This window comes from Electrophorus electricus, chromosome 12, assembly GCF_041902795.1.
Source record: "Electrophorus electricus isolate QZ-2024a chromosome 12, ASM4190279v1, whole genome shotgun sequence".
Taxonomy (NCBI): domain Eukaryota; kingdom Metazoa; phylum Chordata; class Actinopteri; order Gymnotiformes; family Gymnotidae; genus Electrophorus; species Electrophorus electricus.
The window spans coordinates 20,964,945-20,984,177 of record NC_137508.1 but is presented as its reverse complement, the minus strand read 5'-3'; the positions used below and the strand labels follow the sequence as shown (position 1 = coordinate 20,984,177).

At 46.0% G+C, this 19,233-nt stretch overlaps 1 protein-coding gene across 3 annotated transcripts; it reads right to left on the bottom strand.

The window, feature by feature from the left end:
• Positions 1 to 105: 105 nt before the first annotated feature.
• On the bottom strand, positions 106 to 19,204 carry map3k9 (mitogen-activated protein kinase kinase kinase 9). Of its 3 annotated transcripts, none has more exons than XM_027005778.3 (11): positions 13,771 to 19,204; positions 11,472 to 11,885; positions 10,392 to 10,572; positions 9,313 to 9,461; positions 8,883 to 9,058; positions 8,352 to 8,592; positions 8,103 to 8,225; positions 7,844 to 7,982; positions 6,334 to 6,446; positions 4,992 to 5,717; positions 106 to 4,179 (listed from the first exon to the last, which is right to left on the bottom strand). In XM_027005778.3, exons 1-11 carry the CDS (start codon positions 14,171 to 14,173, stop codon positions 3,770 to 3,772), a joined length of 3,075 nt encoding a protein of 1,024 aa, XP_026861579.2. In that variant the 5' UTR covers positions 14,174 to 19,204; the 3' UTR covers positions 106 to 3,769. The 3 variants fall into 3 exon arrangements, with proteins under 3 accessions (XP_026861579.2, XP_081580445.1, XP_081580444.1); XM_081724319.1 differs by lacking the exon at positions 13,771 to 19,204 and adding an exon at positions 12,008 to 13,764; XM_081724318.1 differs by lacking the exon at positions 8,103 to 8,225.
• Between the last annotated feature and the right edge of the window lie 29 nt (positions 19,205 to 19,233).

The following is a 19,233-nucleotide window of genomic DNA, read 5'->3' as shown; positions in this document are numbered from 1 at the left end:
TTCAGAGTGAGCTTTGTTTGACATTATACTGCATGTGATACATGCCCAGATTTTTACAGAGTGCAGATTTGATATCTGAATGAATCTTATCAGGACATTTATAGGGATATTCTCGATATTCATCAAAGGAATTTTTGGGAATATCTCTCTCATATTAGGTTCTTAAAATGCAAAAATTTAACGTTTTACATTTTAAAATCTGTCAATCAATGCAAGTTTCAGTTAAAAATCATTACCCAGATGATGCACTGAATAATACCGTGTAGAACTAATGAGCCTTACCAAGTTTGGCAGTCTGCCATTAGGTTGCCATCTGCAAGTAATGACCGTAGGTAACCTGACTTGCTTGTCATCCTACTTGTTCTGTAAGTTAACATGAATCTATTTCAGCGGTTTACTGCTACGATCACAGATAGCTGCAGCAGAGTGTAGATGTCCCCGTTCTATTATGGTTGCCATGGTGAAGCTCCATGGAAATGGTTCTTGGTTACAGATTGGTCAGCGTTCTAGTCTAGCAGGCTGACCCACAGGATCTTGACAGAGAATGGAAAAAGAGCTCTATAACAGCACATTTGTATATGTGTGTAAATGTAGATTTGAAATAATTTTGGAGATTTAAATTGGACATAATGAAATTAAGTAATGATAGTGAACATATAATCAGGTGATCGTTAAATGATCATAAAGCAAATCACAGTGTTCGTTAACCCGAACTTTCAGTCCATAAAGTGATTTTATGCACATGAAAATACAATTTTACGACAGTGTACACATGAAAATACAAAACTACTAAATGCATGGTTGGTCAGACTTACTGGTTTTATCAGATGATGCAATCATATGGTTTTATTTACAGTTGTTAAGCTCATATAGCATGATGTTTTTTAACACACAGCAGGGCGTTTGAACAGGTTTATTCAGGTCTTACTCAAGTTTATTCAAGTCTCCTGTACTTGAGTTCAAATACGAACCTCACAGCAGATTGAGCAGCTGTCGTTCCATGGCTAGCTAAGCCAGCTCTGGGCTCTCAGAATCCAAACGCTCCATCCACCTCCACTACGTACACTAAACACACACACACACACACACACACACACACACACACACACCCTCCATCCACCTCCCCTCCATACACTAAACACATACACACACCCTCCATCCACCTCCCCTCCATACACTAAACACACACACACACACACACACACACACACACCCTCCATCCACCTCCCCTACGTACACTAAACACACACACACCCTCCATCCACCTCCCCTACGTACACTCAACACACACACACACACACACACCCTCCATCCACCTCCCATACATACACTAAACACACACACACACCCTCCATCCACCTCCCCGACATACACTAAACACACACATGGCATGCATGCGCATGCATGCCCACGCACACACACCATCCACCCACCACCGCTGCATGCTCCAAACACACCCACACACACCCACATACCCACAAATATACAGAATGCAAACATGCACACAAATGCACTCCATCCACTGTCACTACTTGCACCAAACACACACATACACACGACATGAACATAAGCATGCACAGGCATGTACACACACGCACCCACACACACACTCGCATGCTCCATCCACCTGCACTACATACATCAAACACACACACATACATACACGCAGCACACGCACACACTGCCCGTGAAGTCTGCAGAGACGTCACACAGTTAGAATGATCAGATGCAGTTTTGTCAGCTTCAGGTCAGAATAAAAAAACAGAGGCAGTTTCAGGATTACAGCAGGTTCAAACTTTAGTTCAATTCTGGGTTGGGTTCATCCTACTTTGAAAGTTGGCCTTGGTGGACTGTGATTGGACAGATATTCTGGCCAGCAGGGGGAAAAGAACAATTCAGTGTTTTGGTTTTGAGTTTGTTTTGTCTCAGGAGGGAACTTTGTCAACACAGGGATGCAGGGGAGTTAGCCAAACATAACTGCTTTATATTGAGTCAAGATAGGTGCTAGCATGAACACTGAACAGCTTATGCAGCAAATAGCATGTCCTGCATTTCAACACATGCAGAACATGAGCAGATTCTAACACGTTTGTTTCACATATGCATTCTGACCAAAAGGCAAATTATACAGGAATTTAAAGAATTTATAAGGAGGAAGAAAGTACTGAAATCACTATTTGGCTCAAATGCTAGTGGTCTATAAACATGAGTTTGCTCGAGCTTGGCTTCCTGAAGTCTATCTGTGAGAACATTTGTAACCACACATAATAAATATAAAAAATCTGAACAAAAGGCAAAACAAAGATTACCAAAAAAAGTCAACCATATCCTCACACGTTTGTAGAGATGCTACCCATCATCAACCCCCCCAACCCCCCCCCCCCACACACACACACACAGTTACCATAGCAATAATATATTAGCTTTTTGTCAGATTGCATCTTTTTACCTTGCTTGTTGCAAATTTGTGAGATATTTACAGATATTTACAGAGTGGTGAAAACATTTCTCTTATGAAGCCATTCTGGATGTACATGACTGCCTCTTTCTTTGGCACAACACCAAAGTGTTGTTATACTACAGAAATATACCGTGTGATTACTGTTCTGTTATGATAACGGTTGTAATTCTACTAGATCATCAGTGAACTGTACCGAAGTATAAAATGCTGATGATTAAATGAGTTTTTAGATTAGATATGTTTGCTTGTCAGCTAAGACTCGGTGAAGAAAGGATTAATCACAGTGGGAAAACAGCAAAAATAAAGTGAAACATCGGTACTTCTCGTGCTACTGCGATCATTACATACCATTTTCTAACCAAAACTCCGCCCTTCTGCAGAAGCACATGACCTGCTTTGCACTCAGAAGGCTGAAGGAAAAAAAAGAGCACTTTGTATACACGCAAATATACATGGTCGAAATAAAATGTTGGAATTCTAAAAGGTTTCAGAGTTGCTTCATGCCTCTGCGCTGAACCCGCCAGGCCACTGTCTCTCCGGAGATGGGGAGGGACTTTGGAGCCCACACACGCCCATCCTCCAGCAGGGCGATCCAGTGTAGAGTATTTACGAGCATTTCTTTCATGTGCCATAATGACATGCTGTGAAGAGGGAGACCCCCCCTCCACATACAGAGAGCAACTGGTAAGAAAGCCTAGGGTTGCTCTATCACATAGAACCAAAGCACTGGATCCTACCTAAGACAAGATTTAAACAGTATATAAATGTACAATTTTGAGGTTACATCACCATGGTTGGGAAGCAACACATGGTGTACTTCAATGCATAGGGATCCTTTCTGTAGTCCATTAGAAAGAGAGCTAAAATATGCAGCGCTAGTGTTCTGGTCTCGTTTGTGCATCACGAGCAGCTCTCTGAACCTTTCCGGAATCCTGGGGTGGAGCCGAATTGGACCGGAACATTATCCCCGGGTGCAGAGGAAGCCGGAACACCCATGCAATCAAGCTGGGTTAGGTTAGCAGAGAGAGGTGTTGCAGTCAGGCAGGAGAAAGGCCTGTATACAGGGAGTGGACTTGCTTTTAAACCTAACACTGGGTTTGTTGGGTTACGTGCAGGTTCCCCTCTGATTTAAGTAGAACACTAGTTATATTTGAGAGTTGGGTCTGACCTCTAACTGCTTCAGGTGGAGCACAATGGACACTCCCCGTCTCTGTTTTGCAATAGTGGGCTGCGTGAGAGATGGGGTATAAGCCTCAAACAGATGGCACAGTAGGTTGGATTCGATTCCACTCAGGACAGCGAGTTCAGTCAGGACCAGAACCCAGGGCGCGCTCTGCGGGGCGAGTCTCTGGGTAGAATGGGATCTAATTTGAGGAGCTGGGTGCCGTCCCTGCACTGGCCCTCATCCTGTTGGTCCAGGAGACTGTCATTCACCCAAGGAGAGGACAGGGTTGGCTGTTCCATCGGAGTCGGCAGGACAGCCACACCCCCTCCAAACTCTACTGTGGATGGGGTTTCTGTGCTGGAGGGTGGAGCTGGGGAGTCACCCCATTGGGCCTCGCAGCGGGCTCGAGGAGAGGGGCGGGGCCTGGCGAGGAAGTCAAGTGTTTTGGGACGCTCTGGTTGGCAACGGCGGCGCGGGGTGGGCGGGAAGACGAGGTTGGGGTCAGGCAGTCGGGGCACTTCCATGGACTCTTCCCTCACAGGCCATGGACTCACTGCAGGAATTATCAACAGGGTCAGAGAAGACATAAAATTAGAGCACATCAATAACTCAGTATGATGTGAGAGCAAGTGACATTTCTCTCACTTTACATCTGTAAACTGCCATGTCATCATTTAAGAAACATAGAGTCCTTAAATTGAGTGGACAAATATGAACATAGTAGGCAAGGGAGCATGGTGTGGGGTAATAGAGGTTTGTAATGGGCAAGAAAATGTTTGAAGATGTTCTGGGAACATGGAATAGGCGTGAAAATTATTTATAATCTGCTGTGAATTAGCAGGTAAATTTGTACATTATATTTATTTGGTATTACATATCTTACGTGCAGAATTAAATACCTATATTATTGCACCAAATATTTGATACACAGTGCAAAAAACTAAATAGTTTTACACTTTTCTTTATACTGAACTGTATAAATTACAATTTGTTGTCACTTGATATGTAAACATATGATGTTTGTGTAAATGACCAGAAAAATGAATCTGACTTAAAAATTACGTTTTACAAAAAGTGAAATTATTTTCAATTTCATCGAAAACCCAAATTCATTCAAAATCTGATGCTAAAAGAAACCATATTAGATCTGCCATCAAGGAAAAAGTAAACTATTCTGCAGAATTCAGATTTCAACAATGCTCTGATACAAGTATTTATAGGAATGTACAGTGGAACTTACAATCTTTATTTAAATTGTTACAGTCATGAGAAACAACTGCTGTACATTCCAAGATGTAAACCTACTGTCAGGCACTGCTATAAAGAAAATACTTCAAGGTGATAATAATGTGTCAGTTTCATGACCTGTGTGCTCCTGCGTTGTTTTGGCAGCCAGTGGGTGGTGGTTGGGGTGGGTGTGGTTTGTCGGGCAGCGCTTCTTTATCGCCCCGTCAGAGGGTGTGCGATGCAAGGTGCGGGTGGTGCTGGGTGCCGAAGGCACATGCGTGGGCGTGAGCGACTGCCGTGGGTTGCGTTTGAAACTCTCCAGATGGGTGTTGACGAGCGGGTTGACGGGCGGCTCCAGCGGCGGCGGGGGCGGCGGTGGGCGGAGCACCAGGAGCTCCTCGCTGTCGGAGCGCAAGAGAGAGCGGGTGGAGTTACAGTCCGACACGGACGACAGCGATAGGAGGGTGAGGGAGGAGGGGAGGGGTGGCGGCCTCAAGGGGCTGTCCCGTTTGGACGCTTTCCGGGTGGGCGGGCTGGTGCTCTGCCTCTGCCCGCCCCCTCGATGAAAAAGCCCCTCCCAGCGTGGGCGGATGCTCTCCTCCACCCTGCTCACCTCCAGCAGGTTGCTGCCCAGCCCCACGACTGCCAGCACAGCACCACAGCCCAGCAGCACCAGCTCTGACCTTCGACTCCCGCCGGGGCTCCGCCTGGAGCAAATGGGGGAGGAGTCAGGGCCATGGCCAATTGCACTGCTCTCTGTGCCGTAACCGTCGGAAACAGACCCTTCTCTGTGGAAGGGGATGCAGAGGTAGGACAGGCTGGGCGAGTTGGGGGCCTCAGATGGATAACAGCAATCTTCATTTTCTACAAGGTAAGAAAGAGAGAGAAAGAAAATGATACAGAAAGCCAAAAGAGCGAAGAAGAGAGGGGGTCTAGGGAGAGAGAGAGAGAGAGAGAGAGAGAGAGAGAGGGAGAGAGAGAGAGTGGGAGAGAGAGAGAGAGGTACAGGGAGAACAGGATGAAGCAAGATGTTTCCGAGTGTTGCATCATCTCTCTTAGACCAGCTTGTCTGAGCGGCGTGTATGCTGGTTACAGGAGGCTTTAAAGCCGTGCTTATGCATTTAGCGGGGGAGGAGAGGCCCACAGCGAAGCCCATTAATATGACCCACTCCACCGGCTGAAGCTGAGAAAACCAATCAAACCAATCCTTTGCTCCTAGAAAAAAATCAATGTAAACATAGACCCCTGATTGGCTGATGTGTCACTTAGCAACAGCAGAAGCAAGAAGCCCTGCCGTGCTTCCTTACCAATTGGAATGCAGCTGACAGCGTTCCTGTGGTAGGATTTGCGCATGCCCTGCTGGGCGGGGCCTTCACTGGGTGTGCCTGAATATGAGCGTGGGCGGAGCTTCTGGGGCTTCCCCATAGAGAGGGTGGGTGATGATAGGGGGTGGTAGGAAGGGGCACGGCAGGGGCGTTACCGGTCTCTGGGAGGCAGGGCACTCCGGGCACGGCAGGGCTGTGTCGGGGGGAGCGACGGAGGTTGGGAGCGCTGCAGGAACGCTGCCTACTTCCCTCCTTCGGAGTCGTTAAACTGAGGAGAGAAAGGGAGAGAGAGGGAGTAGTTCAGTAGCTAACACACATGACTGGAAACCAGAAGGTTGCTGGTTAAAGCCCCACCGTCCCCAAATCACCACTGCTGGGCCCATGAGCAAATCCCTTAACCCTCAGAAAGTTGCTAAAGTTGCAATTGGTCACAATTGTAAGTTGCTTTGGATAAAAGTGTCCGGGAAATGTTGTAATGTTATACGAGAAATAGAGAGAGGTTGAGACAGTGATGCATGTTTTTCTTTACTGTGAAAAAATGTTAAATGTATGTGACAAATTTACATTAAAAATACAAAACATAATAATACATATTTATTATATATTATTACATAATGATACAACCTAATATGAAAATGACAAATCTTTCTTGGAGCAGGGCACACATCAACCCTTGCTGCAAATTATGTAGCAACTTGCCACCACCTGAGAGACGGTAACATCCTTCCCTCTCTTCATTCCTACTCTCACACACACACACACAGACCAACTAAATGTTTACATAGTAAATAGTTACACTATATTGTTAATGTCCTATTGACTTGTTAAAGTTACTTTAAAACTGTTATTTGTTATTATGTGAGTTTTTAAAACTATTATTAATATTATTGGTGGTGGAAGTTATTATTAGTATTATGTGAAGTTAAATGTAAACATTTTCAGTGCTTTGGCAATACTATATTTTGTACAGTCATGCCAATAAAGCCATCTTGACTTGACTTTGGAGAGAAAGGAAGAAGGTCAAATTGGATAATACAGGAATGCCACTGTGTAGTGGAAATGGATCCTTTCCGGGAGGATGCTTGGGTCCTTATGGAATTCCAAGGTTTGTACCAATAGCTGAATGCTCTTTTTGGTTTATGTAAAAATATATATATATATATATATATATATATATATATATATATATATATATATATATATATATATATATATATATATATATATATATATCTATCTATATATATATATATATATATATATATATATATAAAAGACTTTTCATGGTTTTCTAGTTGGTCAATCAGATAGTGAGCATAGCAATAAAAGAGAGAGAGAGAGAGAGAGAGAGAGAGAGAGAGAGAGAGAGAGAAAGAGATGAAGAGAGACAGAGAAAAAGAAAAAAAGAGAAATATAACCTTATATAATTATTTTTGATATCAAAACACTAACTGGGTGATCCTACTTCTAGAAATGGATATGACTTTATCCATAAATTCATTCAGTCATTGCTCTGCTAGGTTCATGTGTTCATATAGTTACTTTAATAAACAGGACATGATCTAGGCAGACAAAAGTGATAACGGTCTTAAATTGTGATCTCAGAATGGTGTGAAAATAGTGGTGCTTGTATATATCAAAATATAAACACACACACACACACACCTTTCATCAGCGCTGTGTTCCCTGAGTGGTCCTGTTCCACGTGCTCTGCCCTTCTTGCGAGAACTCTTCCTTTCCTCCTCCTCGTCAAGCTGGAATGCGGCATTACGGCTCCAACCCTGACCTCTGACCCCAGGGGCCACTGAGATCATAGAAAAATAAATTATGCAGCCACTTTCATGTGTTTCCACACTACAGAACCATTCAGCAAAGACCCACTGTAAGCGACTGTGAATGATGAAGAACTACTGTGATCTCTCACACTGTATAGCACGGAGGCGGGGCAAAACAGGAGGGCTGGATGGAGGGGTGGAGCTACTGCCCAGCAGACTCCGCCTTCGGTCAAGATTTGGAGAGGCTTGCACCGTGATCTTATGCTGAAAATCTGACAGACAGACGTAAATGCGTACGTGCGCATGCCTACACAGACATGCACAAACATCAGAGTGAGAGACTCGTGGATCATCAGACAACGGTCCACCCATTCCCTCCGTCCCGCATTTCTCCGTACCCGAGGGTAGGCTGATGCGGTTGCCGTCCCGCAGCTTGAGTCTGCTCCGCCGGAACTTGCCGTGCCGGTGCTCCACCCGTGGCGTCTCCTGGTACAGCTGGTGGATGATGACATTGAGCTCCCGCTCCAGGATGTGGATCTCCCGCTCTGCCAGCTCCTGCTCGCGCCTCCGCAGCGCCTCCTCCTGACACTTCTGCTGAAGTGCAGCACGGCTGAGCTCCTCCTCCCATGACCTCAACTCCTGTGGGGGGGAGGGGGGGGTGTTACGATGAACACATAAATACATAATGGCAAGCCTAACAGACATGACATGCGCTACTCCTTGAGAGGTTTACATAGATTGATAAGTTAACAGGTCCAAAGGTGAACCGGGTTCCTGTAAAGTAGGAGACACATCCTGGACCAACCAGCTAAACTCCACTTGTCCCTGAATGACCGTGCATGCAGTCTCTGCATGTCCCTGAATGACCGTGCATGCAGTCTCTGCATCTCCCTGAATGACCGTGCATGCAGTCATCAGCGACCTCTGACCTTCTCTTTGGCCCTCAGCTGGTCAAACATTTCCTGGATCTCCAGCTTCCAGTCATCCTGCAGCGAGTGGAAAGACTCGGCGGGCATCTCAAAGAAGCCGGACTCCTCGATGGCGGTGAGCTGATCCAGGATGCCGGAGAAAGATGGCCGTGAGTGGGGCTCCGTGTTCCAGCAGTCTGCAAGAATGACAACCGCATCATTTTAATTTCGAACTTACCTTTGAAACTGGAGCACATGACTGATAACCACATATAATAAGTTGATTTTCAACATCCGTTTCCATCTGCAGTGCTGTGTCATCCTACAAGCGTCTCTTACCAAAGTCTTGCGGGTGAATACGCTAATCGTAGGGGAATAGTACCTACATACAGTAATAAACAGGTGGGTGTGTGTTTCGCTCGGTGCTAAGCGCAGCGGGGTGGCGACTTACCTTCCATGAGGTGGGTGAAAGGTTCGGGACACGTGGACGGGATCGGCAATGCCAGCTTATTCATGGCCACTCCGTATGCCACTGCCAGGGCATCGATGCCACGGAATGGCACCTCACCTGTTAACAACTCCCACAAGAGCACCCCGTAACTACAGGAGTGGGAATGTGGGTGTATGGGGGTGGGGGGGAGGAGCGTGAGACATAGAGTGGGAAAGAGTGTGATTCATAAAGACCTTGGGTAAAATATTCAGGTATATTCTATTTGATTATTAGAGTATAAGTGTGACGAATCGCTGGGGGACGGACTACTGGAGACACTAAAACCTTTTTCTCTGTCGTGTTTTCCAGATAGACCTTACAGAAAAATGACACAATGAAATCTCTCAGCAGTACATGTGCATGACACAATCTGTTGTAAAATCATCATGTGTAAAAGTAGGAGGAAGTCACAAAGAGTGACTTACAATGTATGGTGAAATATTCAACATTTACATTTGACTACTGACATGTCCAATGATAAAGCTGTCATAGCTATAATAGTTTCAATTAGCTTCTGTAGATTTTAGCTAGAGGAAAAACACACACACACACACACACACACACACACACACGACAAAGCACTTCCTATATCTCACGCTCTTAAAACATGTCTGTGCAATCCCTGTCTAGAGTGTTGAAAGCCCTGCGCTTAGAAATAACTGAGTGCCACTTCAAAGAGATCAGACCAGAGAGAAGAAGGGCAGATCCTGACTGGGAACTGATGACCTCAATTGCCAGTCATGTTGGTAAAGACAGAATTACAGCATTGGAAAGGAAATAAATCCATTCCATTACTATTCTTTTACACAGTAAAATCACAGTTTACCTCAGTACTATTTTAGGTGTGATAACACTTGGGAATTAAGAAGGTTCAAAGGTCAGCAAGACAAATTGACCAGTCAAATGATCAGTCATATTGGAACTTCAATGCTGCTCCAGGTGATTTGTTTCCTAGCAAATACACCGGTTTTGTAGTCAGAGCTAGAGAAAATAGTCAGCGCTCCAAGCACACACTTGCGTGTGCACATGCATGTGCTTACCTCCAGACATCGCTGCCCTTGGAGAAGGTGGAGGAGCGAATGACCTCCGGCGCCATCCACGCGTACGTGCCTGCCGCACTCATCTTAGTGGTTCGGTGCCACTCTCTCGCCAAGCCAAAATCCGTGATCTTGAGAGTCTTATTACTCAAATCCTCATTCTCTACCCGCTGCAGAATCAGGACTAGGGCATGGTGATAGTGATGACGATGACGATGATGATTACAGGGTTTCGGGTGACGATTATTTAACGGAGATGTGATGTGGGTTCGTTTGGATTTGGTGTGAGGACAGGGTGGTGTTTGAAATGGATGGCATTGAATGGGGCAGATTTTGGCGTTTAAAATGATATGGCATCAGAAAGAATATAATAAAGGTCAGAGTTTTTAGAGAGACAAAATAACCGGACAATGAGCATTTAAGGAATGAGGAATGAAAACGAACGAAGATGAAGATATGGACAAACAGAACAAGAAAGGAAAAGAAAGAGCCTGTTAGAGGTTGTCTCATCGTAAGCAGCGTTTAGAGAGGTCTGTATATATGGATCTGGTAAACACCGGGAAAAAAAAACTATAGCGGATGTAGAATTGCCTCATGGCAGAGAATGAGAGCAGCTAAGGTATAACCTCATGTAGCAAGGGGCACCCCACCCACACAAAGTCCACTCACAGCAGGCCAAAAACGGAAGTCAGGCAGACTTAACACATCAACATATCAGCAAATAGCATGCAAGGTCTTCAGCTAATGATGCCTTTCTGGCCAATGAGAAATGAGGGCCCGTTCTTATCAGCCAACAGGGGCCAAGGGAGTGAAGGTAAGAGCAAATCCTTAGTAATGAGCTTGGGGTTTAAGGGATCTGACAGGGCAATTATTCTGCAAGATACAGGATTAAAGTTCCCTGTATGCAAGCACACACACACACACACACACACACACACACAGAAAAATACACACCGTGCATACTAAAAAAAACATCTTGTTTTCCACTACTGTGCTAAAGGAAAACATTCTGCTCAGACAACAGACAACATACACACAGACAATACAGCCACACCGCATAGTCATAAGCAAAACTGCACTTACTGTTGCTGGATTTGAGGTCTCTGTGTATGATGGGAACGATAGCCTGACAGTGGAGGTAGTGCATGGCACGGGCGATCTGCACAGCCCAGTCCACCAGTGTGTGCGGAGGGATACGCTTCCCTGCCAGCGCCCGGTTCAGCGGCCCTCCCCGGGCGTACTCCATCACCAGGCACAGGTTGGGCTCGCGCAGGCACACGCCCAGAAGTGCCATGATGTTGGGGTGGCACAGCATGGCGAAGAGCTTGGCCTCCTGCCGCACGCTCTCTAGGGTCTGCGCCGCGTCCTCGTCCGGGTCACGGCGGGCTGCCTTCACCGCGACCTCCAGCCCCTGCCACACGGCCCGGTAGACCTTCCCGAAGCCACCCACACCGATCATCTCCTCCAGAACGAGCTCGCCAAAGTCAATCTCCAGCACTAGCAAAAGAAGGAAGACTTTTAAAAAAAGACTTTAGCCTTCACGTATCACCAGGTATAAAGGTTGTTGATATTTTTTAAATGGAAGGGTCACCTCTTGGGGGGATTAGGGTTATGCTCACCTGATTCTGCACCAACTCAAGCCTTATTGGCTTCAAGTAGCAGGATGTGCTATAAGGGCTGCTGACAGTCTGAGAGGATCAAACACATCCTGATTCAACCTAGTGAGCAGTCATAGGAGGCTACTGCCATTATAGACGTTAGGTTTCACTTTGATACAAACTGGACACATTTGGCTGTGGAATTGATAAGGGGAGAATGCTTTAATGAGGAAGACAGCGAAGAAGGATGAGAGAACGGGAGCCCAGCACACGAAAAAAACTTTTATTCAACAGATTTGTATATGTCCTGTCTCTGACACCTAAGGAACTGGCCAAAGGGTGTCTTCCAATACTTGAGTTTCAGTATCAGATCTGAAATCCTTTAGTTAAGCTGCAGTGCCTCTAATTTGAGAGATGTGATCTGCAGCGAAGAAGTAGAGAGAGTGACGTCAGATGTAGCATTGGGTGGAGTAGCCTGTTACCCTAATTAATGTTTCAGCTGGGAGAAACCTCAGGATATAAATCTAGACCAGCAGCTACCCCACAAGGACGTAGACAAGGAGCACAGGCAAGCAGCATGCGTGGGAATGAACGTGGGAGCAAGTGGAGTCTCAAAGCCTCACGCCGTAGATGAGGCTTGCACACACATGTGGATACGTGCGCCCTTCACATGGGCCAAGGCCCCAGACACTGATGGGGCTGTCAAAAAGACTGAAGTGCATGGACACCATGTGATGGAGCTGAACTACAGAGCTCTGCAACAGTTAAACTGTCTCACATAGAGGGAGCCAGTAAGGAGGTTTCAGTGAGACTGGTACTGGTAGTTTTTGGACCACCTACTGGTAGTCCTGGGACTGCCTACGGATAGTCCTGAGACCACCTACTGCTAGTCCTGGGAATAAAGGGAGTTTGTCCTGACAGCCTAAGAATCCCACACCTGGAGTAGTCCCCCAAGTCTGAAGCCTTTAGCAGCATACACACACATACACACATATACACATGCACATGCACACAGACACAAATGCAAGCAGCACACACACACACACACACACACACACACACACACACACACACACACACTTTAGGGAGAGTTTTGAGTTGGGAGCAGGAAGGATGTAATGTGTGATACAGTGTCTGTTGGCTGACTGCAGCACATGGCCTTAGAGGAACAACAGTGAAACCTGCACACGTCACCCGATTCCACAGAGCTGCTGTAAATGGAGATAAATCAATACTCTGGCGAGCGCGCTACGTTTGATACGTTTGTGTGCTTCAACAGATTTGCGGGAAAGAAGCTTTTCTGGTCCGCCAGATCTCTCTCAGATCTACACCACTCCCGAAACCTCACTACTCGGACCGACCTTGTGACAGTTCTCGAAAAAGCAGGGAACAATGTGATGAACTGTACGTTTACAAAACACACTACTTAGAAGAGATGAATGGTTCTGTCTAGTCTACTGAGTTCTCGCTTCACAACAAACAAAGGGCGTGCAACCGAGCGCCTTGCTGGCTAGGGTATCAGTTGAGTTTTTGTGTTACCACTGCAGTAGCGCGCGGAGAAGGGCCATATCGAAACAATCCATGTCCCCTCTGAGAGAGGCGGGGCGCATGTCGATTAAGCAGGGCAAACGATACACATGGGCTCTTAGGCCGCCGAGGAGCGTGCACGAGCAATGTCTCGGTGTATGATGACGCGCGAGATCGAGAATGTCTAATGCTTTGTCTCAGACAGTGATGAAATGAACACAAATAGCAACCGCGACTGTCCGAGCCTCAGTACTTACGGTGCAGCTGAGCTACGGAGTAGTCCTTATCTGGTGTGTTCTGGATCTTCTCTGAGATGCCATTACCGCTGCTAACGTAGTTACTGGGGAAAATACCGACACGGTCTTCGATCATTCCCGTCCACCATCCCTCGTCTCCTGACACCAGCGAGTCTTTGGACAGGACTTCCACCCGGTCGCCCTTCCGAAGACTCAGCTCGTCCTCAGAGTTCGCATCGTAGTCGAACACAGCCGTCCAGAAGCCGGCCGTAGCAGATCCCATGGGGGCCGCCGCAAAGCAGTCCAGGGGGTTGAGAGTCCCGGACCAGGCGGCAGGCTCCGAGTCTGCATCCAGCCCTTGTCTCTCGGCATCGTGGCCCCTGCGGTCTGGGCTGCTGTTAAAGGGGGTACCGAAGGCATCCATGAGTCAGATCCATAGGGGCGAGCCGGCTTTTCTCAGCCCCGCTGCTAGCAGGTTGGACTGGCGGTCACATGCCGCAGAGCGCCAGTCGGGACGCAAAAGCCGCAGCTGGCGGATCCGAACTAGCATAAGTGGTGGCTAATCCGAGGGCAGACTTGCTTCACAGCGCCTCAGACCCTCCGCACACTTCATGCTTTCACCATCGCATCGTGAAATCCCGTAAAAAGAACATCCGGTGCTAAAGATTTAGCACTTTCAGCTTTTTTTCGGCTACAACATTGTCCTGCATGTGCACCCACCCAGCAAGTGATTCAAGTGGTTGAACGTGTTAACCGGCTGCCGTTGCTGCAATCCTATAGGCGCAGCGAGGTATCAGTCAAAATCCGTCTCACCTTTTTATAGAATCCAGCCATTATACCTCACACTGCAAACGTCTGTGCCTCCGTTCAGCACCACGGGACTGGACAGCGCACATGCGGGCGGAACTGGAGATTTTTTGCAATAATGGTGAAGTGCTGTAAATAGCTTTTCGCTGCACTTAACAAAACACAAGACTTTTTGAAGATCGCAAGAGTGACTTAGACAGTAGCCTAGAATTGTTTAACATTTCTTATAGGAAAATTAATCGCTATAAATTCAACGGATTGTAAAGTACTATAGTAAATCAACCAGATAAAGACTCACCATCACTGAACACAAATTATTTGAGAGCTTTTTCAAATATGTTTCTTTATTTTTCTGTTGACAAAAAGAATTCAGAACAAATAAATAAACTGACATAAATTAATTAAATTATGGTAAATGCCATGCATAATTCCCTGAAATAAAAATACCGTTTTGAGTATGAAGAGTAAAAAACAAAAGAACAGATGAACTAACATCTATCCACCTGGTTCACATCTGTGCGAAGGACGTTGAGAGTGACGTGTGTGCGTGCGCCCAATGGCCGAGCACTTCGGCAGATTTGTAGCCAACACTTACATGATCTCGATTTAATCTTTCAAGTCCTCAACAATACCCAAAGCGACAAAGCGCTATCTGAAGCTTCAATCAGTATGTTTTGGAACTAAACAGCATTTTCTTACTCCATTTATCCATATTAATAAAACACTGGAGATCTTAAATGAATGGCCATCTACATTGAAGAAATAATGTGCCGTTTTCTGTAAAATGTTTAATCTGTTAAAAAAAACACCTAAAACGTCATACAGCAACCTTAACAGTCAAAAATGTTTCCTATTCCTAAATGTACTGATTGTAACTTTACGATCCCCTATAGAAAACCACTACTTTTTTTTCTGATATTATAACAACTTTGGAGCCGGAAGTAGATCTGAGTTATTATCTCAGTTACGATCGTGTCCTCCGGTTTGAGCGAGGCAGGTGTGTTTCAGATACAAACCGATACAAGTAATTTCTAGAAAGGTGGGATTTACCAGTTGAGATCTGTTGAGGCAAGAGCACATCGGGAATTGGACAAACCGGGACGACCCGACACACTAGGTTACCAGTTTGTTTCCTGGACACTGATAAAGCCTGAACTTACTTGTGTCCTAATTCAAGGTAAGATCATGGTACATCGATCCAGGACTAGCAATAATTCATGTCTGTAAAAGCCATATTTGTGCAGCGGTTTTCCCGTTTTTTTTCAACGGTTTACTTCCAATTTTTGTGAAGTCTGTTGTATATCATTTATTTACTTGCTTGCACTGACGGATGGCGGAGCAAAGAACATCTATGTAAATATGGAGCCGATCATTTCAAACATTGCTGGCTGACTTCACATCCGAGGAAACACGCAGAGCTCACATCCAGCTCCGTCTCAACACTCGGTGGTCAGACTACGAGTGATTCACAATGACTCTCCATGAAAAAAACAAACAACCCAGAACGATTCTTCACAATAGGCTCAATAAATATATCCGCTTGGCGTAGCGCAAGGCTATTCGCACCCAAAATCGCCATCTTCATCCTCGGGGCTGAGCTCGACACTGTTAGAAAAGGACGGCAGGAGCGCACGAGCCGCCCGGAGAAGGCCAGCAATGTCCCCCGCGCACACCTTCTTGTGCTTTGCCAACCCACTCAAGAGTCCCAGCGCCCGCGTGGGTCACCTGGACACGCGTGAATACACGCGACCATAAGGAAACACAAACTACAATGTGAATCACTGAAAACGCCATGAAATGTAAACAGCGAAGATATATATTTTATATTCGATTTCTGATTCGCTTTCACCACGCACCGACCTCACGTGGTCCACGACAGCTGAGTCTAAATATTAAAACCCTTAACAGTGTGCAGAACGACCGTAGGCAACTTTCACTCACACGGGTCAAAAACGTCTGAGAAGAGAATACGAAGCAGCTCACTGGAAGCAAATCAAGTGTCAGAAAGTGAACATTGTATAAAAATATACAATAGTGATATTTCTCTTAATCATAAAGATGTCCACCGGGTCAATGTATGTTTTTTTTGTTTTGTTTGTTTGTTTTTGAACAAAGTCTGTTAATTAAATGTGCATAACATGTATATGTGTGTGTAGATAATGGGAAGGTTTGGTTACGGCACAGACATTCTTGCATTACACGCACACCAAGGAGAAGGACAGAGGAGAAAGAGTGAAGGGACAGAGAGAGAGAGAGAGAGAGAGAGAGAGAGAGAGAGAGAGAGAGAGCGAGTGAGAGAGACAGAGGGAGAGAGAGAGGGAGGGAGAGAGAGGACCAAAAGGCAGGAGATATCCACAGAGGAAAACAATGTGACAAAGCCAGTCACATTGTTCTAAATGTAGTCGTTTTAGAACTTCATTTCGTTAAGCTGTTCAGCAGACGTCAACTGCTCACGTTATTCCCCCAAAGTGTGTTTTAACGCTGTATGAGTATCTATTTATAAAAACAAATAAACAACTGAAAAACTAGACAGTTTTATGATTTGCTAAAGTGAACCAATAAGAGTGGCCAATTGTAACATAAAAACTCAAAAAGGCATCGAGGCAGTTTGTGTGTGTGCATGTGTGTGTATTCTGTAAAATGCAGATTCTACATGAAGCTGGCATAATAAAAATGATTTTTAAAAGATCAAGTCACCAAACTGCAGCATTGCGGTGTGTGTGTCGTGTGTGTGCTTGTGTGTGTGTTCTCCTTTCTAAATGATATTTGTATGCAGGCTGTGTTTTAGAGGGGAAGCATGTCTGGAACACCTAAAGAACACACACAGACACACATACACACACACACACAAAATATTTCTTTATGAGTGTACTTGACATAGCGTAGGCAGGAGCTTGTCCTGGTGGCCCAGAGAGTCACTGCAGCTTCATGTCCACAGTCTGCTTTTTGGTTTTTGCCCTCTCTACCACCATTTCTTATTGGCTAATCAAATATCCAATCAGTGCTACAGATATGGCAAAGACCTCATCTATGCAACAAATCAGCAGTTGGCAGCGACATTATAAAAGCCAAGTAGGCACAGAAAGTCTCCAGTTCACTTCAGTTGTTTGAGATTCAGCTGAACCACTGCAGTGTCTATGTGTTCCTACAGAGTTGCACGGTACCAGCATAGGTGGGACGTGTGAACACTTGTCACACTGCCTAACCTAGACTTCTCCCACTTGCCAAAGCTCTCAGAAAAACATGGTTGGCTTCCCCCTGCGTTCCACAGCCATCTGGAACAGCCCCGGATTTCCAAGACTGCATCCCAAACTCTGTTGTATTGGAAGCTACAACATCCAGAGTGTAGAATTAGCCAAATTCATACAAATTACTCTCACACACTAGAAGACAGCAGGCGTACAGAGCTGAACCAGATCGCCTGCGCGGACACAGCGGCGCTCGTTAACGTGTTCTTAGAGGGAAACGAGAAATCCAAGTAAAAAGAAATAACACGAACCCAACAGCAGTAGCAAAGAATCATGGATGACAGCTGGCTTGATCCATAGCGCCCTCTTTCTGAATCTGGCTTGCCCCTTCCTACCTTCTACCTGCCCTGGTTTGACTCTGCCCAGGCTCAGAGATGGGTATGGGGCATAGGGAGTGGGGCACGATGTGCCAGGCTGTGGAACATGTGGACCAGGGCAGCTATGGGTCCGAGGGCTGAGCACCCCCCACCAACCAGCTCTGCTGAAATGTTTTACTGGTTCTCTGCTCCCTTTTCTGAATGTGCCCCCTCTCGCTTCTCCTCGTCTAGCATAATCTGTGTCTCTTTGTTGCTCTTCTGTGCCATTGCTTGAGACACTGTGTGTGTGTGTGTGTGTGTGTGTGTGTGTGTGTGCACACACGCATGAGTGTGTGTGTGTTTATGTGCTATGAACTTGTGAGTTCTAGCAAATGAAGCAAACAAAAAGAAACAACACGAGTCCACCCAATTGTCACTCAATAACAGATTACCAGTAATTATATATTTCTTTTTTCTGATGAAATAGTTTTCATATCCTTTAAAGTAGATCAGAAAATAGTTCTTTGCTCGCTCTTTTTTGTAGTTTTTTTCTTGTCTTTTTTTTTCCCCAAAATACTTCATTAGAAAAGAGTCATTCTCAGCAGGTGGTGAGAAAAATAGAGACTCTGAAAAGCTCAGACTCCAGCTTAAGACCGCCGCCCTCTACAAGTGTCCCGATTTCACACGACTTCCCTTGGTGTGGGAAAGGGAAGGAAGAAACCGAGAGATAGCGAGAGAGAGAGAGAGAGAGAGAGAAGGAGAGAGACTGAGCGCTTTCAGACGGGGTTGGAGAGATGAGCGCTCCTCCTTGGGCTGGTCCTTCTTTCCGTAGGCTTCCACCTTTCCCCTGATCACGAGCAGGTCCCTACCCAGGCCAGGAGGGACGCGAAAGCTTAATATCCTGGGTGCCGACTGTGTGACAGTCTGATGCACGCCCCTGATGAAACCGTGTACGTGTCTAAAGTGGAGCAACAGACAACTGGCGAGGGAGAAGATACAGGGACTTCCCTCGCTCTCCTGCTCTTTTGTGCCCACCCTTTCTTTCGTTTTCCCTCTTCCCCCGTCCCCCGGCCTCTCCCTCTCCGACCCTCCCCCCACGCTGTCTGCCCCCACCCGCCCCCCACCCCCCACCC